The following is a 27,983-nucleotide window of genomic DNA, read 5'->3' on the forward strand; positions in this document are numbered from 1 at the left end:
TGCGTCTGCACGTCACAGTAGACGACTGGCTGAACGTAAGACTTACGGAAGTTACGATACCACGTTGGTAAAACTTACGTTAGCACGTTGACGATGATTTTGTTTGGTCATAACAAATTTACGGTTGTAGTCTTAGCGGTTGTAGTCCTGTAGTCCAAAAATCAACACTTTTTGGGAGAAAATATGTTTGAATTTCCAAAGGAAATGTAAAATAAAAGCAAAGATATCAACTGATAAACGGTGACCCTCAAAAGCTCTTGGTTTTGATGAAATGGGGCAAAATAAAACATAAGAACTTTATTGAAAAGACAGCAAGCAACATTTTGAATGAATGAATGTATTTCCATAACAGCTAAAGACATATACAGACGAATTCCACTTTAATACAAACAGATATGCTTCACATATAAGAACTGTTGTGTTTTTTGGCAGTCTGGTGTTGGTTTTATGTAGTTTCACATTCGTTACAAAACAAAGATAATATGGTGGTTTATTAACAAATTACAATTATGAAGAAAACATTTAAGTGTTAATAGACAAGAATTTATTAACAAAACTGCTGATGTCTTTTCAAAACTAAATGTGAAAGCCGAGTGGAATGGCCGTAATGTGACATCATCAGCAGGCGCAGGACCATGAGCCGATCTGGTACCGACACCGGTTTGAATCCTGGGCTCAGCAGTAATTTATTTTGTTATTTTTAGCTACACTTGCCATTATTATGTTTTCAACTCTTTATTGGTAAACTGTGAAATATAAGGAATCTATATATATATATTTTTTACTTGTTTATTTAGCTAGCTGCAGTCCATGTGAGTCCATGTGAGGTGAGCAGAGCAGACCATTGGGACTTCGGTGTCCCGTCCAGAGCATTGCAACTAAAATGCTGCATGGAAATGACCAAATTCAAAGATCGTTTGAGACACAAAATATTTTGCAGAAAATAAACATGAAATCTGGTTCAGCTACTGCTTAGTCTGGGAGTCGAACCCGTGGCAAGACATGGCAAAACAAAATGAAAGGCAGACACTTTATCCACTAGACCACCAAGCCCAATACAACAATAGAATTTCCTATGATGCAGCAGCCAGTTGCACACGCGTTTTGTTGGAGCAGCCGTGGGCGGAGTGCTGGTGCCATTTCCAAGGACGCTTTACTCTCATTTATTACTTTGTTGTGGCCCGTGATGCTTCGTGGGTTATATAATGAATGTGTGGAGCTCAGGCTGCTGGGGGTGTGGTTGACTGAAACGGACAGTTTCATTTCCCTCAGTAGTGCCAACAGTAAGATTTTATTACTTACTGTGCCTACCTTTGCTCTCAGAGGTTTAAAATTGCATGGACTGGCTCCTTTAAGATAAACCTCACTGCTGGGTTTTGTATTGATACTAGTTATTTTAAGTCACCTTTTGAATTAATGCTTTACTTGCTTTTAATTGGTTTTTGTTTATTTCACTTATTCTTTAACGGGTTATAGAGATTTTAAAGTTTATGAAATTAGCATAGAGATTATTCTTTGGTTGTGGCTCAGCAACCTCCTACGTGCTTTGTACAGATTAGTGTAGTGGCCTTGAACGCTGCATTTGGGCTGGTCTTATCTCAGGAAGAAGCTGGTACGTCCTTGTCTCCTCCAGCGGGAGTCCAAGGATGCTTAGTGTGGGATGGAGGGATTAAAATGGGGCTATAATCAGGAACGAGAAGCTTATGTATTTTTTTTAACATTAAACAAGAAGCCGACCTAATCGTGTGCATTTGTGAGGCGGCCATCTTTCTGCTAATCTGACCAGCTCCACATGGAGGCAGCACACAGATAAGTGGTATCTGTTAAACAGCAGAGCAGTTTCTAGTGTTTAAGCTCACTGGATGTGAGGCCGAACATCCATCTGGTGCTAATAACGCCTGTTCATGCATTAACACTGGCCGTCGGTTTTTACAGATTTCTGCTGATGGGATCCAGATGCACCAAAAACATCTTTATTGTAATTTTACTGGTAAATGTTTTGTATGTAGATTTTCAGTTTTTTCATGATTTTAATCTGGTTTTATGTATATTTGATTTTCTTGCGTTGTTCGAATGTATTCTGAACAAATCTGTAATTGTAATGTTTGTATTTAGACCATTTGCCCTGTGATGGACTGGCACTTTGTCGAGGGTGTACCCTACCTGATTGCCCTTTGACCGCTGGAGATAGGCACCAGCCCCCCCGCGACCCTACATGGACAAGCGGGTTCAGACAATGGATGTATGTATGAATGGATTTAGACCATTTTAGCATTTCATGTATTTAATAAGTGCCACAAGTTCTACGTGCCAAAAGTTTTAATGGGCAATTATTATGTGGGTGTGTCCCTGTTACGTCCCCGACAAGTTATGTTAAAATGTGAAGGAGGGGGTCGTCGTCGTCTTCCTCCTCTTATCCGGGTCCGGGTCGCGGGGGCAGCATCCCAACTAGGGAGCTCCAGACTGTCCTCTCCCCAGCCACCTCCACCAGCTCCTCCGGCAGGACCCCAAGGCGTTCCCGGAACAGATTGGAGATGTAACCTCTCCAACGTGTCCTGGGTCGACCCAGGGACCTCGTGCCGGCAGGACATGCCCGAAACACCTCCCCAGGGAGGCGTCCAGGAGGCATCCTGACCAGATGCCCAAACCACCTCAACTGATTCCTTTCGATCCGGAGGAGCAGCGGTTCTAAAAATTCTCAAAAAGGTTAACATCACACAAATTACCAACTATAAAAACACCTGGTAAAAACTTATATTAAAAGCTTTACCGAACCGAAGGTGTTTAAAACCAAATTCAATAAAATTGTCACCAAGTTAACCTTCAACACAATCCCTCTGGATCACTCAGAGTTAAAACTACCAAAGTTAAAACTCATCACAACGAAGGGGTTAAACCAAAACGAGACCTGGAGGACAGCAGAACCCCTGCACTGCTGCCTCCCAGACTGCTGAAGGCACAGCCTTTTTATCCAGGTGTTGGTAATCAGCAGGACTCAGCTCAGCTGTGCTCCTCAGCAGCCTGGAAGAGAGGAGGAGGTGGGGCGGTGTCAGGCTGATCGCCCATGTGATCACCGGGGCTGGGTGATCCTGGCTCCTGAATCTCACCGGCCAGGCTGGTAGCCGTAACAGTCCCGTTTTATCTAGAATCTAAGAAAACTAGATTTCAATTTTTTTTTTTATTTTATTCAACATTCCCAAAATGTTCCTGCTGTTTTAAATGTAATAAAATCATTCATGTGGAACCAAAGCAGCGATCGTGGTTTTGTGATGTAATAAACACTGGTGAAAATATCCAGACCTTGTTGCCACCGGCTCCTGCAGCCTCCCCTCTGACAGATAACATCAGGGTTACAGCAGGTGGGTTTCCAGACAGCATGAGAATCCCGATTAAACGTATTACGGCTTATAGGGATACTACGCAACTTTTTCATAATTTCAAATAGTTTTCTTGAGCCAACATGTGCTAAAATGACCCTTTACAGGGTGAAATGTCGGAATACTGTGGCCAGAATTCTGCAATTGCAACTTCAGAGTGCTGTTACCTAGCACTGCAGCATGTTTTCTGCATGTTTTCGAACATGAGAACAGCTGATTTGTTTTTAGTGATGAACCGCTCCTCTAGAAACCAATGAAGACTGAGGAGACATTTCAGCTGTTAGATTTAGGTGGTAAAAAGACGAAGACACAAGGAGGTAAGTTTTACTTTTGCTTTGACTACAGATCATTAATAACTTGACACTAGGGGTGCTAAAAGCAAGCAAAACTACCTAGTATCCCTTTAACGTATGGATTCGGAGAAACGACTCAGACGTATCTAGAGCCTCTGATGATGCGTTTGATTCTTATTTAGATGTTTGATTGTAGATTTCGTTTTTGTTGGGAGCGGTCCAGTGGGGGAAAGGTGAAGATATGGATGATCCATGTCGGAGTGGATAGAATTCAGAACGTGCTGGAAAAAGACTAAATAAGAGACAGATCGATCGCTGTGGCGACCCCAAAGAGAAAGAAGATCCTTAAGTTGGTCATGAAGGTGGCAGATCCAGGAGGGAATGACAGAACAAAGCTAACTTGCTTGTTTTCCACGGACCAGAGGTAGGACTAATCCAGAGTAATAAAAAATGGCTAAAATAGATCTTTAAAACAGAAGAGCACTTCTAATCCTAAACACCTAGAACCAGACATCACCAATCAAACAAGAGTTTAGTAAAAGCGTTTCTCTGCTTCTGCAGATGACGATGCTGACTCAGGTCCTCCTCAGGAGTGTTATTGGTGCGTTTGGGCTGAAAACCTCCGTATTAATTCAGATTTTTAAACGTAGAATCAAATGGAAACCCACACCTGATAACCAATGATCACAAGCTGAAACTTACTTGTTTCTATAAATTTATTAAAAATGAAATCATTACAAAACAATTCACACTTTTGCTTTAAGCCCTTTGGAGAAGAGTTTTTTTTGGCAGATGTAACAACTTTTTGTTTTCACTCAGGCTCAGAGTTGGATGGCTGGCACCTTGTAAAAAAAAAAGAAACTGGTGCAAAAATTGTTTGTCTGATCGGCATCAACACGATACGTTCAAGAGCTGCAGAGGCTCTACCTCCATGGACGATAAAGCTAAATTAAGACAGACAAAAAACTAACTAAATCGCTCTATAATGCTAAGGGTGCCACTGAGAAGCAAAATAACTATTTCATTAGATTTTACTTTCCTACTCGTTTCACCTGCTGCACAAAGGCTGCAGGTTAAAACTCCTCTAGAATAGAAATAAGCCATAAGGGACATAAAGGCAGAGAAATCCGCCGCCACCCACTTAGAGTGGGTCATTTAACTCCATCGACAACAATTGTTTTAACAATTTTATTTTTCTTTTGTTTCTTTGAAACAAACCAAATGTTTAACTACAGATTAGAGCCGCATTAAGGCTTTCTAATCATTCTTTCAGCTTTGGATTTATTCACAAACAGGAAACCCGTCCTTTCTAATAGTGTCTCATCCTCTCCATACATTCAGAATCTGATCTGGTCATTCATGTCGGTGCGTTTTAGATTTAGAAATTTGGCTAAACGTTTGAAAGTTTGACTGACATGAATTATTTTGGCACTTTTCTGACCAGCGTAGCAGAATGCACGATCCACGTTTTCATTTGTCCCTCGGACTCTACAGGCACAGAGCGATAAGGGGATACAGTACAATAACATGGACTTGATTCATTATTTACTCGTTACAGAGAGCAAATAATTAAGGGTTCTTAACTGGCAGATATTCCGATGCCGTCTTAGTTTTCTCTGAGTCGGAGCAGACCTTTAAGAAACTAAACTAGTCATCAGGAGTGTTTTGGGTTGAGTTACCACAGAGGTCCTTCGCTAGGGGTCCAGGCCTCTCTGGTAGTTCCTGTAGGCCTCCTGGAACATGTGCTTACAGCAGATTTTAGCTTTTAGTTTGGAGCAGATGAGGAAGGAGCCGCCCATCTTCCTGTGGAGGGAGTAGGTTTCCTCCGGCGGGGGCGTCAGCCGCTCCCTCAGCATCACCGGGATCAGCTGGTGGATGCGCTCGGTGGTGCTCTGCTCTCCGAAGTCGAAGGCTTTTTCTGAGGAGAAGGCCTCTCCGAGGATCATCACCGCCTCCACGTGGGCGTTCTCCATCGCCTTGTAGCAGAACAGAGCGAGTGAATAAGGCCGTTAGTTTAAAACCTTCAAACGTACGTAAAGCTGCAGAAACGTTAGGCTGGATTCTGATCACAACAGATTCTCAATTCAATTCAAAAATACTTTATTAATCCCAGAGGGAAACTGATTGCTGTAGTAGCTCAGAATAATAATAATAATCAAGTCATCAAAGAGTTGTTGTATATTACAATGGCTGCTGGCAGGAAGGATCTCCAGTAGCGGTCAGTGTTGCAGCGAAACTGAAGAAGCCTCTGACTGAAGACACTCTTCCGTTGTCGGACAGTCTTGTGAAGAGAATGCTCAGGGTTGTCCATCATTTTCTTGATTCTCTGGAGAATCCTTCTTTACATTATCTCCTCCAGTGGTTCCGAAACTGCAGAAACTCTGGCTGAGTCCTTGAAAGGGCTTGGAGTTCCTCCATCTTGTTGGCCAGTGATCTCACATTGCCCATTATGATCGATGGAAGAGATGGTTTGAATTTCCTCTTTCTCTGTCTCCGTTTTGCTCCCGCTCTGCACCCACGCTTCTTGCATTTAAGCTCATTTGGGATTTGTGGCTTCAGTTGAGGTGTTATTTCAGCCTTTCCAATGTTAGATCAGCTGCTCCCCATTGTAAACAGCTTGTTGCCATGGTTACGCATCATAACAAATGCTCAAAAAGTGAAAAAAGTTAAAAAATAGCAGTAAAAATCCTCCCAGCTTCACAGCACCAGAAACAGAAAAGTAAAATGTCCAAAAAAAAATACAGTTTTTCTTGAGAAACTAGAAGAAAAAATGTCCAAGAAAAGGCAAAACTTACATATAGTCAACAGAGCTACTCCAACATGCAGCCGCCCAGAGCAGCGCAGTTCCGGAAAGGAATGACTGACCCAGGATCTGTTGTGTCCACAACTTCACACACACCAGACTGTTGGGCAGGACTGGAATTCTTGAATTTTGTTGAAGAAAATCAGAAATCTAAATTTCTGCCAGAAAAATCACAACTAAAACCGTTCAGCCCTAATAAAATCAATCAAGACCTTTGATGAGATCTCATCTCCTACAGCGATCTCCGGGGACCGCGGTAAAAACGTGCACAGGTTAAATGTAGCATAGCATGGCAGTTTGTTTAGACCCTAATCACCTCCTTAAATAAGTCAATTCTGGAAGTAAAAGATTCACAGAGTTCCTGTTTTTACTGATTTGGTCTCATCAGGTCAAACATTTGACCTCTCACTATTACATCATTTGAAATAAAAAAATAAATTAAATGAACAGAATAAGGTGACGACGTGAGCTGTCTAACAGGAAAACGTTTTTAAGTTGAAATGAAAGTTTAAAAAAAAGGCAGAAAGTAGGAGGAAATAATCTGTTGCTGTAATTCAATCTGTGGCCCACTAGGGGTCAATAAATCCCCAAATGTGATGAGATGTTTGACAGCAGCTCTGTTTTTGTTTGTGGATGGTAAAGATCCTGGTGTGGGTTTGGTTTTTACCTTTGACTCGAATCCCGTGAGGAACTTCATGTCTCTGGATCTGAGCAGGACTTTTTCTCGGTCCTGATCTGCAGCCGCCTTGATGACCTGATGGGAGAACAAAACCGAAGCAGACAGAACTTCAGAATCATGGTTTGTTATAAAAGAGGATATTAAGAAAGGAAGGGAAATTATTTTAATCTGATGGTTTTTTTTTTTGTAAGTTTATAATCATGAATCTCAAAATGACTTAATTCCCTTTATAATTCTCAAGAGGAGTCACCTCTGTGGACACATTTCAATAAAGTATTTTGGGATTTAAAAAGGAGTAAAACATTTATTATTAATATTAGGATTTCATTTTCCAGAACCTAAAACGTAGATTTGAGACTGATCCTCACATCAATCCACACCTTCAGGAAAGCGGTCAAAACATCTTGAACCGACTGAAAAACGAGCTTTGTTAACTTTTCAGGCCTCCACCAGCCCACCACTGCTTTAGAGAACAGCCGATGGTGCTAAAGGACTTCAACATCACCAAATAATTCCAGGTCAGAGGAACTTGCAATGTGCTTAATCTAAGTAATTAGTGAGAAAGCTCGATAAATAACAGAACGACTTGTTTACAGCAACCGGTCAGACCAGATCAGAGGAGCGATACCAGAGCGGGCAACTCTCCTTCACTAGTTAATTATTGTAAAAGCAGACAACTCTGGTTTCCATCAGAAGTCTGGCTGTTCCTACTTATCCTGCATTCCGGCTAAAATGGACCTAAACAAAGAGCCGCGTTGTTCATCACGCTGACCAGTCACGTCCATGAACGCTGGATAATTCACCGTCTGTACGCTGGGTTTGTGGGTATGCATCTATGGAGCGGAGGTCTTCCACACAACTCTTCAGGAAAACTTTAGATCTGCTTCATTTTGAAGGTCTTTATGTTGCGTCCTTCTTTAAACTTTAGATATTGTCATTAGAAGAGAAGAGGAGTTGCTTCTTGTAATTAGAAATCTTGGATCTTGAGACAAAAGTCCCCAAACCCTGCAGCCTGCTGTCATTCTAGCAGGAAAAGAAGCAAACACACACTTTTCTACATCTGCTCACCTCGATGTAGGCGTCAGTGAAACTCTTGTCAAACTCTCGCGTGGCTCCAAAGTCCAACAGGGCAACCTGACAACAGGAAAACAAACCACATCCCAGTGAGAGGAGGGAGCCTCAAACTTGTCGTGTTTGTTTTGCTTTGAATTAAACCCACCTTGTGAAGTTGTGGATCATAGAAGAAGTTGGACCAGTTTGGATCCGTCTGCATGAATCTGAACTCGAAAAGTTCTCTCAGGCACAAAATTAGGATCTGCTCGCAGATCTGGCAGGAGGAGAGAGATGAAACGAGTAAACTGAAACGTCTCCTCTCTGCAGAACTGTCAGGGTGGTTCAGCGAGCTCCAGGTCTACCTCATTCCTGAGCTCCTGGGGGAGATCCGTGGCCCGGTCCAGGGGGAAACCAGACACCAGGGTTGTGGTGAAGACGCGCTCGCTGCTCAGCTCGTCGATCACGTCAGGCACGTAGAAGAAAGGGTGGTCCTTCAGCAGCTCTCTGACACATAAGGAAGCCTGTTAGTGAAAATCTCCCAAACTGTTGTTGTTTTTCCTGTTTGGCTTCATGCCAACAAGTTAAAACTGTTTGTAGCTGCAGAGCAAAGTCGTACATGTGGAGTAATCAATCATAACCCAACATGGTCTCCAGTTTGAGCGCTGCACCACCTTCCCAGGGAGACCTCGCTCCTCTCCTGCTAATTACTTCAGCGTTTCCTCCAAAATAAGAGCCTCCTGGACTATAAAAGCACAGCTAGAGTCCTCCTTCAGAGGAAGGACGCCTTCAAACCTTATCAACGTTTGATGGTTTGGGACACCGTTGAAGTAAATCTGTAAAATTCTGTCAATTTACATCTCAGCAACAAGGTTCCACTCCTCTTCCCATTCTGTCCCGCTCTGAACTTGAGACAGTTATCCACACCTTCATCTCCTCACGCTTAGACTACTGTAACTCTCTTTTCACGTGTCTGAGCAGAACCTCCCTGAACCGTCTACAGGTGGTTCAGAATGCCTGTGCTCGGCTTCTGACCAAGTCCTCCAAACACACCCACATCACCCCGCTTCTCCTCCAGCTTCACTGGCTGCCAGTCAACTTCAGGGTTCATTTCAAGAGCCTGGTTCTGGTCTATAGGGCCTTACATGGACAAGCACCATCTTACATTGGTGATCTTCTTAGTCCCTACACCCCCAGCAGGTCCCTGAGGTCCAGTGATCAAAGCCTACTGGTTGTGCAGCACCAGGCTAAAGACCAAAGGTGACAGATCATTTGCTGCTGTGGCCCCCAGACTCTGGAACTCTCTCCCCCTGAGCCTGAGATCAGTGGACTCAGTGGTCTCCTTTAAAAATCAGCTGAAGACTCACCTGTTCAAGCTGGCTTTTGTATGACCTTCTTCACCACTCTCTCTTTATTCTGCTCTCCCCACCTATTCCACCTTCCTCAGGATCCACTGATTTCCCTCTTTCCTAGTCACCCTCTCTCTTTCTTAACATTTTTTAATCCCAATTGCCTATTTTTTGCTCATTTTAAATATATTTTTGAAACATTTTCTAAATTCTTTTTTATATTTTTACATTTTTTTGTTTTTGTGAAGCGCCTCGTGATTGTTATCTTGAGAGGCGCTATAGAAATGATACTTTCTTCTTCTCTTTAAATAAAACAAAAACAAAAAATAAATAAAACTAAAGACAGGAGCTATTGCTCTGACGGAGCACCATACGTACCAGAGCAGCATGCATGCAGTTTAAGCACATTCAGCAAAAACTCCGCTATGTTGTGAAGATGCCGTCAGTTCAGCATACAGTCAACAAAGTCATACTGTTGTTAAAAACAACGTGTATGATGATCTGACGGGTCAAACGGGCCCTCGGGATGTCACGCGATTACTAAAACAACGTGTATGATGATCTGATAAGTAAGCTGGCCCATCAAAGTGTCACACAGCTTAAAAAAACCTGTGATGATCTGACAGCGTATGTGTGTTGTCAAACGTGCATGTGCTGTAATACGTGTATGCCCATCTGACAACGTATGGTGATTGGGCAGAACACCGTTACCATCTGCAGTTTTCATTTAAAAATTTCGCCTCATTTAAATCTGTTCAGGATCGACTTTCATCAATGTTTTGTGGAGATAAACACCAAACTCCACCTCGCTGTGATTACTACTATACGGTTCACACGTTTCACTTCTCCAAGCTGCTGAACCGGTGACCTGATCTAGGAAAGGAACACAAACAGAACAGATGCTGCTTGGTTCTGAATTCGGCATCACAGATATATAGAACGTTTGATAAATAAGTTAAAGACCATAAAATAAAGAACATTTGTTTTTTTAGAGGGTAGAAGGTAACTTTTCCACCTCTAAATATCCTCCGGCAGTGGAGGGGTCAGCTAATGCGAGGTGTCCTGTTTGGTAGCTCTGAGCAGGAAAAGCTGCAGCATAAACCAAACGTAGAACTAATCTGTAATAATTAATGATTTTAGTAAGAACCACCAGGACTGATAGGAAACGTAAATGTGAAACCCTCCTGTTGTAGGAATAATGCAGAACTTACTGAAACTTTCGGGCACATTTAGCCTCTCTTATGTAATCACACTCCAGGGCCAGTTCATGACTCATGACCTCGATCAGATGCTCGGGGAACAAACCTACAACCAAAAGATTCAAAGCAAGAGCAGAAAATCACGGCTTTCCAGGAACGGTGGGAGGTTAGCATATAGACATTAGCAGATGTGATCCAGTCACACAATAGCCGCTGTTATCAGAGGAACGATAAAGAGCTGCAGAGGTTTTACCTTGAGGCAGAGCGTTGCTTAAACTCAGAGCCGTCATGATGTTACGAACGTCACTGTTGATGCTTTTGGCAATTCCAGGGTACTGATGGGAACATGGAGTTTGTTCTCTTGAGTTTCTTGGATTATGTCACAGTTGAAGGTTGTTTTTGTGCTGCGCTCACCTGGATCTTCATGGCCACTTCTCTGCCATCCTTCAACCTCCCTAAGTGCACCTGACCGATGGAGGCAGCTGCAAACGGCTTCTCCTCAAAGTACTCCAGCTGGTCCCTCCAGTTCGGACCCAGATCGTTGTTGATGATTTTCTGTGGGTAGAAAAAAACAGGATCTGATATGCAGAGGGAACCGGTGGCTGTGTTTAGTGATCAGGACTTCAGCTCAGACTGTACCATCATCTGCTTAGAGGGCATGAAGTCAGCACTCTGACGAACGCGCTCGAAGATTTTAGCCAGCTGAGGGTTCATGAAGGCGTCGTCTGGTGGAGGAGAAAACAAGGGAAGATAGGAAAAGCTGAAACTGGATCACAAGCAGAGCTGGAAATTTCTGCTTGAACATGACCTGAAAGTCCTCAAAGTAGATAGAAAGAACCCAGTTAAACAGATAGGGAGAACCCAGTTAAACAGATAGGGAGAACCCAGTTAAACAGATGGAGAACCTAATTAAACAGATAGGGAGAACCCAGTTAAACAGATAGAGAACCCAGTTAAACAGATGGAGAACCTAATTAAACAGATAGGGAGAACCCAGTTAAACAGATAGAGAACCCAGTTAAACAGATAGGGAGAACCCAGTTAAACAGATAGGGAGAACCCAGTTAAACAGATAGGGAGAACCCAGTTAAACAGATGGAGAACCTAATTAAACAGATAGGGAGAACCCAGTTAAACAGATAGAGAACCCAGTTAAACAGATAGGGAGAACCCAGTTAAACAGATAGGGAGAACCCAGTTAAACAGATAGGGAGAACCCAGTTAAACAGATAGGGAGAACCCAGTTAAACAGATGGAGAACCCAGTTAAACAGATAGGGAGAACCCAGTTAAACAGATAGAGAACCCAGTTAAACAGATAGGGAGAACCCAGTTAAACAGATAGGGAGAACCCAGTTAAACAGATGGAGAACCCAGTTAAACAGATAGGGAGAACCCAGTTAAACAGATAGAGAACCCAGTTAAACAGATAGGGAGAACCCAGTTAAACAGATAGAGAACCTACTTAAACAGATAGGGAGAACCCAGTTAAACAGATGGAGAACCTACTTAAACAGATAGAGAACCCACTTAAACAGATAGGGAGAACCCAGTTAAACAGATAGAGAACCCAGTTAAACAGATAGAGAACCTAATTAAACAGATAGGGAGAACCCAGTTAAACAGATAGAGAACCTACTTAAACAGATAGGGAGAACCCAGTTAAACAGATGGAGAACCTACTTAAACAGATAGAGAACCCACTTAAAAAGATAGGGAGAACCCAGTTAAACAGATAGAGAACCTACTTAAACAGATAGAGAACCCACTTAAACAGATAGGGAGCACCCACTTAAACAGATGGAGAACCCACTTAAACAGATGGAGAACCCACTTAAACAGATGGAGAACCCACTTAAACAGATAGAGAACCCACTTAAACAGATAGGGAGAACCCAGTTGAACAGATGGAGAACCCAGTTAGAAAAAGATGAAAAAATCTTTCACTTGGTCATTTTGTTATTGATGAAAATGGTTCCATATGAAATTCTCCGTTTGTGGTAAAGAACACGGATGTTTAAGGAAGCGTATCATGGCGGGAACAGACTACGGAGGACCTCAGCAAAGTGTTGATGATGTTCATCAGACTGGGAAAAGCTATGAAACCATCTCTGACTCCCCATTTCACATGAAGAGCAGTTGTGTACTAATGGAGGGAATAAAAAACTATTGTTACCCTCCCCAGGAGTGGTGAGGGACCCATCTGTCACGTTACGAGCCGCTAACACATCTGGTAGAAAGCTCAGTAAAAGAAGAATTCTAAATGACCTGATTTTCGTGAAAGAGGTTTATAATTTCCTTAGTTCTGCCACAACTGGCCAGCGGGTAGATGTGTAAGCTGGAATCTGGGAACAAGTTGAGGCAGGATTCAGGAATCTCCTTCAGACATTAAGTCTTTTTCACATGACACTCACTTGACTGAATCATCACGAGGATGGAGATAAAACAACAAGCGTGCTGACGGACCTCTGAGTCGGTTAAAACTCTCTCGCCCAGAACAGCTCAACTGGACTGGGAGCTGGGCCCGTGATGTGGAGCTTTGTGATTCAAACGTTTTCCAGTCTCCCTCACCCTGAATACTGAGCATCTGTCCTATTTTCAGAGCGGCCCCCCGGACTTTGCAGAGGGTTCGGACGATCCTTTCAGCGTTAGCTTCAGACAGGAAAGGATTGGAGTCCAGAACGGCCTTTTTGCTTCCTGAAAAAACTGGAAAAGGAAAACAAACACATCCTTTAAATACAGATGGTTCACAAATAAGTATTTAAGAAAATATAATGAGTTTGTCCCACCTAACCCAAGGATTTGGAGTTAAAACAGATATTTGACCTCTGGAATTGCTAACAGATTTCTGGACCAAATAATAATGCCGATTTTCTCATGTGTTCAAATATTCAGCAGCAGTGCTAGGGCTGCACATCACATCGCAAATGTATCATCATCACGATATCAGCATATGCAATACGCGTATCGCAAAGAACAGAGAAAAACGCAATGAATGGTCAGCCCAGATGTTTGCTACAAATAATGCATTTTGTCAATCAAACGTAAGCATGAAGTCATCGTCGTCGTCTTCCTCCGCTTATCCAGGTCCGGGTCGCGGGGGCAGCATCCCAACTAGGGAGCTCCAGACCGTCCTCTTCCGGGCCTTCTCCACCAGCTCCTCCGGCAGGACCCCAAGGCGTTCCCGGACCAGATTGGAGATGTAACCTCTCCAACGTGTCCTGGGTCGACCCGGGGGGCCTCCTGGTGGCAGGACATGCCCAAAACACCTCCCCAGGGAGGCGTCCAGGAGGCATCCTGACCAGATGCCCAAACCACCTAAACTGGCTCCTTTCGATCCGGAGGAGCAGCGGTTCTACTCCGAGTCCCTCCCGAATGTCCGAGCTCCTCACCCTGTCTCTAAGGTTGAGCCCGGCCACCCTACTCATTTCGGCCACTTGTATCCGTGATCTTGTTCTTTCGGTCATTACCCAAAGCTCATGACCATAGGTGAGGAGTAGGACGTAGTAGATCGACCGGTAAATCAAGAGCCTGGCTTTCTGGCTCAGCTCCCTCTTCACGACAGATCGGCTCAGCGTCCGCATCACTGCAAATGCCGAACCAATCTGCCTGTCGATCTCCCGATCCTACCCTCACTCGTGAACAAGACCCCGAGATACTTAAACTCCTCCACTTGAGGTAGGACCTCTCTCCCGACCCGGAGTTGGCAAGCTACCCTTTTACGGTCGAGAACCATGGTCTCAGATTTGGAGGTGCTGATCCTCATCCCAGCCGCTTCACATTCGGCCGCGAACCTACCCAGCAAGAGCTGAAGGTCAGAGCTGGATGAAGCTAGGAGGACCACATCATCCGCAAAAAGCAGACACGAGATTCTCCTGCCACCAAACTCGACATATTCCACACCACGGCTGCGCCTAGAAATTCTGTCCATAAAGGTAATGAACAGAACCGGTAACAAAGGGCAGCCCTGGCGGAGTCCAACCCTCACCGGGAACAGGTCCGACTTACTACCGGCTATGCGGACCAAACTCACGCTCCTCTGGTAAAGGGACTGGATGGCTCTTAACAGAAAGCCACCCACCCCATACTCCTGGAGTGTCCCCCACAGGGTGCCCCTGAGGACACGGTCATAAGTAAGGCTGCACAATAAATCGAAAAATTATCATCATCGCGATAACAGGATGTGCGATAGGCCATCGCAAAGCATGCCAAAAACGGCAATAAATGTTTGGTTCAAACATTTCCATCTGTGTGATACATCAGCTTTTTGTAAACCAGCTCTGTTTTTTACGCGGAAGTATTATTTGACCAATCAAACGTAGCCCTTCTGTTACGCGGCCAATCAGATAGATCAGTTCACGTAATACGCCCGCCCCCTAAGTAGACCCTTAGGATGGAAAGCAACAACGCCCGAACTGAGTAAGCGGTGCTGTTCCCTTGTTCGTCATGCTGGCTCAGAGCAACGAGCGCACTTTGTGCTGAGGTTTCTTGAATCAGCGCTGCTTTCAAACGTGAACGTGAGTCCGCTCGGTGTCATTAATCATTTTTACCGGGCTGACACGTGCCGGTGAACCAACCCACCTTCATGTTGCTAGTGTTCCACCGGGTGGTGATGTTAGCCCCAGACTCCAGTTAGCTTCCAGCTAAAAGGCTACAGCACTCTCCTTCCTTCCATGTACCACCTTGCTAAAGAGGGCCTGGAAAAATTCCCCCACACATCAAAGTGATTTTTCATTTCATGAGCTTTTATAACCTTGTTAATCAGGATAGTTGATTTGTTGCTGCACATAAACTGTCAGTCAGAAGCTAGTTCAATTTGTTAGCTTGCTATCAGAATCATAGTTGCAGTTTCATCATCTGAGCTGCTTTTTAAGATCTAGGTAAACTTGTTCAATTAGGGGTTAAAACCAAACGTTTTCACATATTTTCCATGTAGTTTTTTGCCATTTCCTCTTCTGAAAGGTAGACAATTGTTTTTCTCTTTCCCTTAAAAAATCTTAATTTTCTCCTAGTTTGGCCCAGCACAGTTCACTTTCCAATTGCAGCAACAGCCTTATATCATAACCACACAAGTGGACAAAATGTTCAGTAGCAATGAGAGAATTTCCTGTTGCATGTAAGTGATGTTAAATATTATTTAACATTTAAACTTATTTTCAGATTTTTTAATTTATTCAAAAAACCCTGGTAAGGGATGTTTTTCTGTATTTGGAGCATCAGAAAAAGTTTTATAGTGGTGGTGATGTTTTAAAGTCACTGAGAAACTGCATGCATGCAGTTTGTTGTTTTGCTGCTAATACAGTAGCAGGTGCAGCTGCATATTCTTTCAATAAAAAATGTTATGTTGTAATGGAATTCATGCATTAGTTTTTGTTTGCTTTGAACCCAGAGCAGACGTCACACGCCAGACGACATCAACACTGCATACTTTAGTATTTGTTCATTTATCACAAGTAATATCAATATCGCGATATTAAGCACTGTTATTGAATATCGCAGGTTTTCCTAATATCGTGCAGCCCTAGTCATAAGCCTTCTCCAAATCCACAAAACACATGTGGATTGGTTGGGCAAACTCCCATGCACCCTCCATCACCCTTGCAAGGGTAAAGAGCTGGTCCACAGTTCCACGGCCAGGACGAAAACCACATTGCTCCTCCTCTATCTGAGATTCAACTATCGATCGCACCCTCCTCTCCAGTACCTTGGAGTAGACCTTTCCAGGGAGGCTGAAGAGTGTGATCCCCCTACAGTTGGAACACACCCTCAGGTCACCCTTCTTAAAGATGGGGACCACCACTCCGGTCTGCCACTCCACAGGAACTGCCCCTGATGACCAAGCAATGTTGCAGAGACGCGTCAACCACGACAGACCTACAACATCCATAGCCTTGAGATACCCAGGACGAATCTCATCCGCCCCTGGTGCTCCGACGCTGTGTAGTTGTTTGACTACCTCAGCAACTTCTGCCCCCGAGATTGGACAGTCCATCCCCAGGTCTCCCGGCTCTGGTTCCTCCTCGGAATGCGCGTAGGTGGGATTGAGGAGCTCCTCAAAGTATTCCTTCCACCGTCCGACTATAGCCCCAGTTGACGTCAGCAGCTCCCCATCCCCACTGTAAACCGTGTGAGCGAGTTGCTGCCTCCCTCTCCTGAGGCGCCGGACAGTTTGCCAGAACCTCTTTGGAGCCGATCGATAGTCTTTCTCCATGGCCTCACCAAACTCCTCCCACGCCCGAGATTTTACCTCAGCAACTGCCACTGCTGCACCCCGCTTGGCTATCCGGTACCTGTCTGCTGCCTCTGGAGACCCACAGACCAGCCATGCCCTGTAGGCCTCCTTCTTCAGCCTGACGGCTCCCCAAACCTCTGGTGTCCATCAGCGGGTACGGGGGTTGCCACCATGACTGGCACCGGCCACCTTGCGACCACAGCTAGCAACAGCCACCTCAACAATCGCAGAGTGGAACAAGGCCCACTCGGAGTCAATGTCCCCCACTGCTCTCTGGACGCGGTCAAAGCTCTGCCGGAGGTGGGAGTTGAAGACCGTCTTGACAGGTTCTTCTGCCAGGCGTTCCCAGCAGACCCTCACTATGCGTTTGGGTCTGCCAGGTCTACGCCTGCCATCTGATCCAACTCACCACCAGGTGGTGATCAGTTGACAGCTCCGCTGCTCTCTTCACTCGGGTGTCCAAAACATACGGCCACAGGTCAGATGATACGACTACAAAGTCTATCATCGACCTGCAACCTAGGCTGCCCTGGTACCAAGTGTACCGATGGGCATCCTTATGTTCGAACATGGCGTTCGCTATGGCCAAACTGCGGCTTGCACAGAAGTCCAATAACGAAACACCACTCGAGTTCAGATCAGAAGGGCTGTTCCGCCCAATCACACCCCTCCAGGTCATGCTGTCATTGCCCACGTGAGCATTGAAGTCCCCCAGCAAAAAAAAAAAGCCAACCCCAGCCCTCCGCCTCTCACCCGGAGCAACTCCAGCAAAGGAAAGTGTCCAACCCCTCTCAAGGACTTGGGTTCCAGAGCCAATGCTATATGTCAAGGTGAGTCCGACTTTATCTAGCCGGGACTGCTCAACCTCTGCCACAAGCTCCTGCTCCTTCCCCGCCAGCGAGGTGACGTTCCATGTCCAAAAAACCAGTTTCGTTGTCCGGGGATCGGACCGCCAAGGTCTGCCACCCGATCCACACTGCACCGGACCCTTCATGTTCCTCCTGCGGGTGGTGGGTCCACAGTTGGATGAGCCCATGTATCCGGTTCGGGCTGGGCCCGGCCGGACCCCATGGGCGAAAGCCCGGCCACCAGGCGCTCGCTCACGGGCCCCAACCTTAGGCCTGGCTCCAGGGTGGGACCCCGGTAACCCTCCGGGCCGGGTACTCCGACTCCTTGATAGTTCATCAATGAAAGATCCTCTGAACTTCTTACTGGTCTGATCCACACCCCCTAGGCAGACGGCACTTCATTTGGGTGGCTAGCAAACACCTGAGTTAGCTTTGTTCTGCTCTTTCTGCTGATACTGCTTTTCCCAGGATCCACTGATTGCCTTTTCTTATTGATTTCCCTATCCTTGCATCTTTTGATCACAATGTTTGCTTTTCCCATTTTTCATGATATTTTTTGTCCATTTTAAAATGTCTATGTTTTTGATTTTTTGATCTTGAGTTAAGTGTTTATTTGTTGCAGGTCATATCGTCATGACAATATTAATCACTGTTAATGTGCATTGCAGGTTTTCCTAATATCGTACAGCCGTAAGCTGTCCAACAGCAGAAATCCACCTACAATGTGAGTTTTATACCCCTCCATGGGCACAAGCAGGCACAAGGAGAGAAGTTTGAGAATAAAACAAAGTATTTGTCTTTTATTTTTCAAATTATTTTAATTTCCTGCTAATGGGACCACAAACCCCCACTGACTTCTCTTACCAAACCCAAGGATGGACACAGACGACCCAGCTTTTTTAAAAAAAATAAATGCTAAAAAGAAAGTTATTGAGAAAAATCCATGTTCTTGGGAAACGAGACGTTGCAGCAGCAGCAGGAATGTCTTACCTCAGATAGAGACAGAACACATTTCTACCTGCTCAGAGTTTATCAGTAAACACGTCAGAACTGGGACTCAATCAGAGGAAGGCACATCGTGTCCAGAATATGATCCGATCCCATCATTAAGTCTTACGTTCCTTCACACCTACTTCAGCTTTGATGCATTTATGTTGTTTCACATTAAAAAAGTAACTTCACTTCAGTCTAACTGGCATTCAGTCCAACTAAATGAAGCGCCTGCATCGTTTTACCTTGTTGTTTGGGTTTGAAACTGTTCTTCGCCACCTCTGCAAGCGCTCCAAGTCCAAGTCCAAATGCCAGGCCTGAAAAAAGGAAATTATTACAGAAAAACATCCAGAAATAAACAGCTATATTTAAACTATTTATTGAGATCATTGAGCTTTGGGGTTCAGGGGTTAATAACGGTCAGTGAGCACGGTCTAGAATAGTCAGGTCCTCAGACACGTACTGGAAACTTTTCCTCACCTACTGATACTTGAGGTGGGAAGGAATGAGTCAGCACATCCACAAAACCGCTGAGTCAGACCACAAGATCATCCTAAATGGACTAAATCTATGAAAAAAAGCCATAAACCTTCACCCAATGAAATTAAGAATGAATAAATAGAAATGTGTTTTGGCCTAATCACAAACTTCTTGGTGTGTTACTCAAACTCCACCACACTGACCTGACCTATTCCAATCTCTCATGAGCCTTTGCAGCTCTGGAGGAAGTGCCAGCTCTGCTGAATTCGTTTGCACAACTTGCTTGCTCAGCTTTTACCAAGAATAATAACAGGATCTCAAACAAATGTTAACTGTTTTCTATTATTTTGATCTCCTAAAAGTTTTTTTAGATTGCAGGTCACTAAAATGACTAAATTTGAATCCATTCTTAGAAAAACTAATAATTATCCAGAAACAATTATAAATTATAAAACTGTTTTTCTTGTATCTTCCCAAAAACTATCAAGGATGGACACATGCATGCACACAACAAATCAAACAATATAAAAATTGTTTAAAAATAAACAATATGTACCTAATGAATTGGACAGTGAATGAATCCTAGGTCTTGTTTTCTGTTTTCTCCACCATAGATTATAAGGTTTTACACCTACAGTCTTCTTGTTACATTTACAGAAAGACTAATGTCACTAAACTACCACTTAAAAGAGAAAATAAACAAACGTTTACCTCCAAAATTCACCAGCCGTCCTATCCGTGTGACGGGCACCTTCCTCTCTCTGGAACGGTCGCTGAGCTACAATAAAAACAAACCGCCGCTTCTGATATAATAATCTAACACTCAGATATTTTGTGGCTAATGAAAAAATAAAGATGCTACCGATTGTTTATATTCCTTGGCTTCAGTTTTCTTGGCTTTTCTGGCTTTCTGGATGTCGTCTGACGTCAGCCGGCCCACTGTGGAGCCGTCCTGGTTAAACTGGCGCGTCTGACCAGAAAACAGCTGGCACGGCCACTTCCTGTGGTACTCCACATGTTTAGCACCAAACCCTCTGCCGGTCGTCCCCAGACTGCCGTTTAAACCTCCAGAGAAGCCGGAGCTGAAGCAAGCGCTCACGGTTGAGTATCTGTGAAGCTGCGCTGATGCGAGTCTGTGGAGGCAATGCTCCATCTGAACAAAACACCAGTCAAGTGTCAGAGCACTTTGCAAAATTGCATAAAAAGTAATAAAACCTAGAAAAAACTGATCTATTTTTACTTTAACCTGTAGTTCTTTAAAGTGACAGTGTGCTAGTCTAGTGAACCAGACCAAATTCTTGCTTTGCAAAGTTTGGTCTAGGAACGCTCCATTGGAACCTCTGCAGCCCCTAGCAGCATTCTGGTCGGCCAATCACAGCTTTCTAGAGGGGTTTCAAACACATAGAATGCTGTGAATGGTCCATAATGGTGGGCCAATCAGTGCTCTATCTGCTTTGTGGGCCAATCAGTGCCCTCTATTTGTCTGATGGGCGGGATGATGCAACATAGTGGAACAAAATGGCGACAGCTTGTTTGAAACGACTTTTACATCAAATTTGGACTATTTGGACTTGAGCTTTATTAGAATCAGGAGCAGACAGATGTACTTAAAAGGAACTCTGGCTAGGAGGACGTGTATGCCCTAATAAGCCACAAGTTTTCTGTTGTACCAAACGACTTTGTTAGAAACACACAAAATATTGCTGTTTATTTATAAAACTATAATATTTAGCACACTTTTTGACATACGTAGGACGCCATGTTTTCTGCACGCAATGCACTCTGGGGGCGATGACGTATATTGGTTGCACTTGGACGAATAACTATTGACGCTAGTGTTTGTTTACGCGCTCACCGCATTAATAATTAAGTAAAATGCCACATTGTGCTGCTTTTGGATGTAATTTCCAGTCAGAGGGCAACAAGGGGGGTGATGTGAGTTTACACAGCTTTCCCACTGGCAAGAAGAGGAGAAAGCAGTGGGAAGATGCCTCTGGATGGACACAACTTCCCAAAAGATCCGTGGCTGTGTTCCCAACATTTTTCTCCTGATGCGTTTGAGGCTTATAGTCGACCAAAAATAATTAAAGAGCTCACCAGAGCGGCTGGGTATAAGAGAAGGCAGAAACTAAATGCTTTACCGACCATTTTCCCACACAAGGAGCCTAAACGCCCTCGGAGGGACAAGAGATGCTGGACGCTCCTGAGCCGACAACCCGCTCCTGCAGCTGCCGCTTCTGCCCCTATTGCCAGAAAAATACACACTGTCACTTTAAAGAGAGAGACGTCACTCATCACGGATGAAGCTGAACATTCACCTCTCCCTCCATTTTTGGTTCTTTTTAAAACACAGGAAAGGTTTTTCTTTACCTTGCTGACGTACGATTTGTTTGCCGACTGCAAAACATCCTCAGAGCTGAGGCTGATGGTGGCGTCACTTCCTACTCCGTTTATCCACGGGCAGCAGAGGGCGACAACTTCCTCTGCTGCCCGATCTCCCCTCTCCAATGGTGCAGTCCCATGCACGATCCAATAAGTAAACTCCATCGTCTCTGTTCATGGTCCCACATCCACGTCTCCTTATCTCTGTAGCTTCTTTTATCCAACTTTTGTATTTCTGTTGTTCGGGTGTTTATGATCCTTGTGTTGTCCCAGTCCATTATATGGTTTTCTCTTGTGCAGTGATCTGTTATGGCTGACTTCTTTATTGTGTGTTCTGCTTGTTTTGCTGGTCTTGTGTGTCTTTGACTTGTTTCTTTCTCGCACTCCTTGCTATGTTCTATTGTTCGTGTGATGAGTTGGCATCCGGTTTCACTCTGCAATAAAACATACATCGGAGAAACCGGACACCAACTCAACACACGAACAATAGAACGTAGAAAGGAGTGCGAAAATAAAACAAGTCGAAAACCCACAAGAGCAGCAAAACAAGAAGCAGAAAGTACAATAAAGAAGTCAGCCGTTGTCGCCCTCTGCTGCCCGCGGATAAACGGAGTAGGAAGTGACGCCACCACCAGCGTCAGCTCTGAGGATGTTTTGCAGTCGGCAAATGAAACGTACGTCAGCAAGGTAAAGAAAAACCTTTCCTGTGTTTTAAAAAGAACCAAAAATGGAATTAGAAACTAAACACAGTAAGAACACACCAAAGATATTCACTTCTCCCGTCAGTAAAACAAGCAGTAAGTGTAGCAATGCAGTGTTCTCCAAATATATTATATCTGCAAAAATGATTAAAGGTGACAGATCATTTGCTGCTGTGGACCCCAGACTCTGGAACTCTCTCCCCCTGAGCCTGAGATCAGTGGACTCAGTGAACTCCTTTAAAAACCAGCTGAAGACTCACTTGTTCAAACTGGCTTTTGTATGGCCTTCTTCACCACTCTCTCTTTATTCTGCTCTCCCCACCTATTCCACCTTCCTCAGGATCCACTGATTTCCCTCTTTCCTATTCACTCTCTCTCTTTCTTAACATTTTTTTAAATCACAATTGCCTATTTTTGCTCATTTTAAATATATTTTAAACATTTTCTAAATGCTTTTTTATATTTTTTGTTTTTGTGAAGCGCCTCATGATTTTTATCCTGAGAGGCGCTATAGAAATGATACTTTCTTCTTCTTCACTGAGTATCCTAATCATCTATGAAGCACACGACAGCTCTGGATGCTAAAATTCTCCAAAATCATTCATAATTGAATACGTTTGATCACACGATAGCTTACCGTTAACTTCTGCTGACAAAAATGTGAGCTCTTGACAACAAACACTCTCCCTCTCAGTTACCATCAGTGTTTGGCAAGTTACTTCAAAACTGTAATGCATTATTTATTACTTGTTACCCTCATTTTAAAGTAATTCATTACATAACAATATTACTGATTTTAAAATGTAAGGCATTACACTACTTTTGCATTACTTTAAGTTACTTTCACAAAACAACTTCAACATGAATCTGGTCATGTGACGCTCAGTGAGCTCATGACATATATGTGGAAAGTGACGTGGTGTCTGAGCTAGGATTGTTGTTAAAAACAGTCAGATATGCTTTAAAATGATTGTTTATTAAATAAAAGCAACAACAATCTGTACTCTCAGCATGCTGCCATCTTATATTAACTGAGCAGGGAGTGAGGTGGCGGGGGCTCCAAGCCTATATTTGCCTTGGTCCCCAAATGCCTTGATACGGCCCTGGATGTGGGACTGACTTCTGGGGTGATCTGATTCTATCACATGTATAAATATTAAATGCTTATATATTATTGCTTTCCACTGGTAAAAATGTGTATTGGGGATAAATCTACCTACTTTTTTTCTTTTCAAGCACTTTGCTTTGTTTTCTTGATTTTATTTGAATAATTTCCGGCTCTTTCTCCCTCTAACCTTCCTGCATGCTGCATGTTTTCTCAGTCTTCCAGAAAATCCGTTTCCTAGATTTCCTACTTTCTAACTAATCAGCCAAAGGGATCTACCGAACACAAAAAAAAAAGAAGAAGCTTAATACGCGCTGCGCTCCAGCAGCAATGAGATGAAATCACCGGGGCACAGATTATGAACTCAGCTGAAAAGTACATGAAGTACCAGAAAATATGGGCTGATATAAACGATCGCAAATGAATGACTTTGTTTTGGTGGAGCGATTTAGTGAATATAACAGCGGCCGCACGCAGGACGCAGCTGGAGTATTTGAGCCATTGCCGCTGCATCCTCTCTGCTCATAGAATGCCCACAAAGCTGAGTCCATAAATGACGTCATATATGTGGATACTGGATCTTTTTTCAGGCGTCCTGCAACTTGAATTTTTAGGAAACCCACATCTTGATTCTGGGTTTAAAAATGCATTGTAATTACCACGTTACTGACAATTGTACAGAGTAAATATTACCATTTTCTTTCCCTGTAATGCCTTACATTACCACATTACAGCAAAAAGTAATGCATTACAGTAATTAATTACTTTTGTACCACGTTACTCCCAACACTGGTTACCATGGAGACGCATTTGCAGCACACACACCACCGGTTTTGTCCTGCACTCACTTCACCCAGCCCTTCTTGCTCTTCATTTTGAAGCTCATTTTGTGAAACATCGTCAGTGATGTCCTCAATAATGTTTCGCTCCGGTTCAAATTGAAAAGGCTGAACAGATGACATGTTTATGTCGCTGAACAGTCAACACAGAGCCCCAAAGCTGGCCAGTGCAACCGAGGTACAACCAAATGACGTCACTACCCAGAGTGCATTGCGGCGCTAACAACAATGGCGACCTACAAGTTAAACTATGTTTTATAAATTTTATTAAAATGAAGACATTAAGAAGGTTTTTTACACCACTTTAATACAAATGATACTAACATATAAATGTTAGTTTATATGAACCACAAGGTTTTGTAACCTGGGTTCCTTTTAAGTTCTTTTCTTAGGATGTATTTTCGTCTTCTTCAACAGCGGACCGCCTCGTTTATCGACATCAGTTGCGGTGTGTATGTCACGTTGCTCATAGTCCATTAGCAAGCGGTGATCATTTGAAAGACAACTGTAGAACACGCCGCACGACAGAGAGCCGTCAATGGAGCGTTGCTAGACTAAATAACATAATTTTTAGTCATATATTGTAAGACCTTACCAAGGGGCATCCATTGGTAAGGTCTTACTCAAACACAATAATACTGCTTGCTTGCAACAACTTAGGTATTTACTGCCCCCTATTGCTAGAAAAAGTACACACCGTCACTTTAAAGAGAGAAAAATATGCTATTTCTAAAGGTTCTGCATAAATAAATAATATATTTACTTAGTCTGGCTTGCCAGGCTAACAATGTGTAGTTTTTACCATTAATTCCTCTAAATATCCATCAAAATCTTGTTGAAAATTAATGAAATGATGCCCAGTTGTTGAAAAATAGTGGCGGCTTCGTAACATACAACCCTAAAAATCTGGTCTAAAATACATGAAAGTGGGTCTAAGTCTCTGGGCGACGCCATATTAGATGCCATGTTTCCTTCTACAGCAGCCCATGAAGACATAATGCATTTACTGATTTGTAACAAATGGGTTACAAAACTTCGACATTCTTAAATGTTGTTTTACACATTTACCTCTTCACCCGTTGCCATTGGTGAAAGGGAGTCTGGTGTTCTTGTTATTTTGCTAAACTTTGCACTCACCAGGGCTTTTTGAGCCTAATGGGCATCCCTTGGTAAGGTCTTACTCCAACACAAAAATACTGCTTGCTTGCAATGATTTAGGTATCTACTACCCCCTACTGCCAGAAAAAATACACACTGTCACTTTAAAGAGAGAAAAAGATGCTATTTCTAAAGGTTCTGCGTTTAATTATCAGTTAAGAAAGCCACTATTTATATATAATGTTTGAGTTAGTTACACATACTGTTTGTTTACATTATATTAACTGCTTCTTACACTCAAGTGATGCCAACAATTTCAACCAAAAATAAACAAGAAAACTCTCTAGAAACTTAAGAAATTCATAATATAAGCAAAACTTTGCGAGTCGGTTACCTGAAGCCAATTTACCGTAGAGGGGGACGAGACCTTTTTCTGTAACATTATGGGTCAAAGTTGCTGACCATGTTAATCTAAGGAAAGAATTGTTTCAATTAACTATTTATTCCAGTTAATGTAACCTCACTGACAGTTGTTTTCCAACAAAAACTCCCCAAATACTTCAATCCGAGAAGCCTTTAACATGTCAACTAGGCTAGCACAATGATTTCAACTCCTCTATGAATATTGCTCCCTTAGTAACCACTCCAAAAGAAAACTTAATTAACCCGACAATGCATCTGAACTCTCTAATTTCATAAAGGAAAAACACACATCTGCTTTAAAAGCTTATCAAGGAAAACTACATTAAATAGTAATAGCAATAAAGGTATTACACAGCTGCTTGAACTCAGAAACTGAGATAACTCGCTCTTTCAAAACTTATTTAGGCAACACAGTCTCTTTAAACTAGAATGGCATACCTTTTGTTTTGTTTTCATTAAATTCAACCCCTAGTTTTTACAGTGCACTTGTGACAATATTTAAAACTATGGATCCACCTAAACCCTACAGCAGCTGGTGATGTTGTAAAGTTAGATAATTTCTTCTGGAGAAACCAAACTGCAAGGATCATTGTTCTTGTGTTGTGGTCAGTAAGACACCACCGTACTCAGTTGGGTCAAAGAGGCCCTAAACTATTATTAGATTGGGTAGTGGACCCCATTAGGTCCCCAGCACACAGAGTCAAGGGCAACGGTAACTTGTTATTGATTTTAAACTGACCTTGATTAAGTTACCAACAACTATTTTTTTAAAGCTTTATGCTTTCATTGCAAGTTTTGAGCTGCTCTCCTGCTGTTTTTGACCCCTACAGCATCTGCCTGATAAAGCTAATCACCACCTTTGTGCTGTTGACGGTGACAGAAGCACAGATAATTGTGTCTTTAGGTTGCACGACTGGAAATACGAGCCCAGTCTGCAGATGGGCCGACAACTAGCTTCTTACCCTTGCTGATCCAGGGGGGTGAAGGTGTAGCAGACTGCTTGTTGGGGCTCTGCTGGCTGCCTTCACCCATCTCAGACCTCTCCAGACCACAGAGTCACCTGTCATGACGTTTCCCGGTTGAAACTGACCCAAACAGCTTCAGCTCTGCCAGTGCACCAGGAAAAACGCACAAGTGCCATAACAACAGTCAATGTGCCCATGCTTACGAGATAAACAAAGCACACGCGTCTTTAGGCTAAACGCGGACGAAAGAGCAGAAACACGAGCTGCGGCTTTAAAAGCAACTCTCGAATAATAAACGGGGAGGTAACCCGTTTTAAAGCGAATGTAGAACACCTAAAACTTCAAAAAACAGCGTCAACTCACCAGATGCGTTGAAAACCACGCCGTCTCAGATGAGAGAGCATGCAGGGCCGGAGAGCATTGTTGTGCAAAAAGAGCTGCACAGCGGACAACAACAAGACCTGGGACTTGACACGGTTCCTTAAAAAACTCCACGGCAGCAGGGTGCGACACGTCCAACGAGGTGCAAGATCATCCAGGAGGAACAAACACTGTCCAATGAGACAAAGTTCAACAGCGAGCTTCGACCATCAACAAAGCGTCACACTGGTTGGAGAAACTGTCAGTCGCTGCCCCGCTGCCTGCGTGGAGCGCTGACGTGTCCGCTGTTCTGGGCGGTCCGTGAACTGCACGCCTGATGCGTTCAAGGATTTCCCGCCAATCTTTTTTTTTCATGCGTTACGAGCATTACTTTAGTTCTGATTTTGGAATCACAAAATGTATGTTTTACTAGTCTGAGACAAAAGAAAGACATTTGATGAAATACTAACTCTTTAAATCACCTTTGAACGTGTTAAATGGACAGTTTCGGCAGACTGAGAAATCCCGGATGTAAAACAAAACACTACTGCAGATCATTCACCCCCACCGCAGTAAACTCAGTTTAACTGGTACTGGCATTATCCTGGTACACAGTAACATCAAAGCAATATTCAGTATGTGTTCAATACTGTACTTGTGCAATACATGTCTGTGTCCCTTATGCTGCATAGTTCTGTAAACCAATATTTTCTTTTTATTTGTTGTTTTAAGTGGTTGAAGGTCACAAGCTTACTGCCTGTAATCTTGTTATTTTTCTTCCTTTTGTATGTGCTGCTGTAATGATTGAATT

General features: G+C 43.4%; 1 protein-coding gene and 1 long non-coding RNA gene across 3 annotated transcripts; one reads left to right on the top strand and one right to left on the bottom strand.

The window, feature by feature from the left end:
- Positions 1-5,004: 5,004 nt before the first annotated feature.
- coq8ab (coenzyme Q8A, genome duplicate b) lies at positions 5,005-27,315 on the bottom strand. Of its 2 annotated transcripts, XM_015969550.3 has the most exons (16): positions 27,176-27,315; positions 26,810-26,953; positions 20,162-20,452; positions 20,011-20,077; positions 19,065-19,136; positions 13,321-13,455; positions 11,390-11,475; positions 11,165-11,305; positions 11,004-11,085; positions 10,763-10,856; positions 8,568-8,709; positions 8,372-8,479; positions 8,221-8,286; positions 7,141-7,227; positions 6,466-6,594; positions 5,510-5,646 (listed from the first exon to the last, which is right to left on the bottom strand). In XM_015969550.3, exons 2-15 carry the CDS (start codon positions 26,912-26,914, stop codon positions 6,481-6,483), a joined length of 1,590 nt encoding a protein of 529 aa, XP_015825036.1. In that variant the 5' UTR covers positions 26,915-26,953; positions 27,176-27,315; the 3' UTR covers positions 5,510-5,646; positions 6,466-6,480. The 2 variants fall into 2 exon arrangements, with proteins under 2 accessions (XP_015825034.1, XP_015825036.1); XM_015969548.3 differs by lacking the exon at positions 6,466-6,594 and having other exon boundaries at positions 5,005-5,646.
- LOC139063927 (uncharacterized) lies at positions 7,168-7,877 on the top strand. Its single transcript, XR_011517253.1, has 3 exons — positions 7,168-7,272; positions 7,595-7,670; positions 7,749-7,877. It is a non-coding gene; the product is annotated as an uncharacterized lncRNA (long non-coding RNA).
- Positions 27,316-27,983: the final 668 nt, after the last annotated feature.

Source organism: Nothobranchius furzeri, chromosome 18, assembly GCF_043380555.1.
Source record: "Nothobranchius furzeri strain GRZ-AD chromosome 18, NfurGRZ-RIMD1, whole genome shotgun sequence".
Classification (NCBI taxonomy): Eukaryota; Metazoa; Chordata; class Actinopteri; order Cyprinodontiformes; family Nothobranchiidae; genus Nothobranchius; species Nothobranchius furzeri.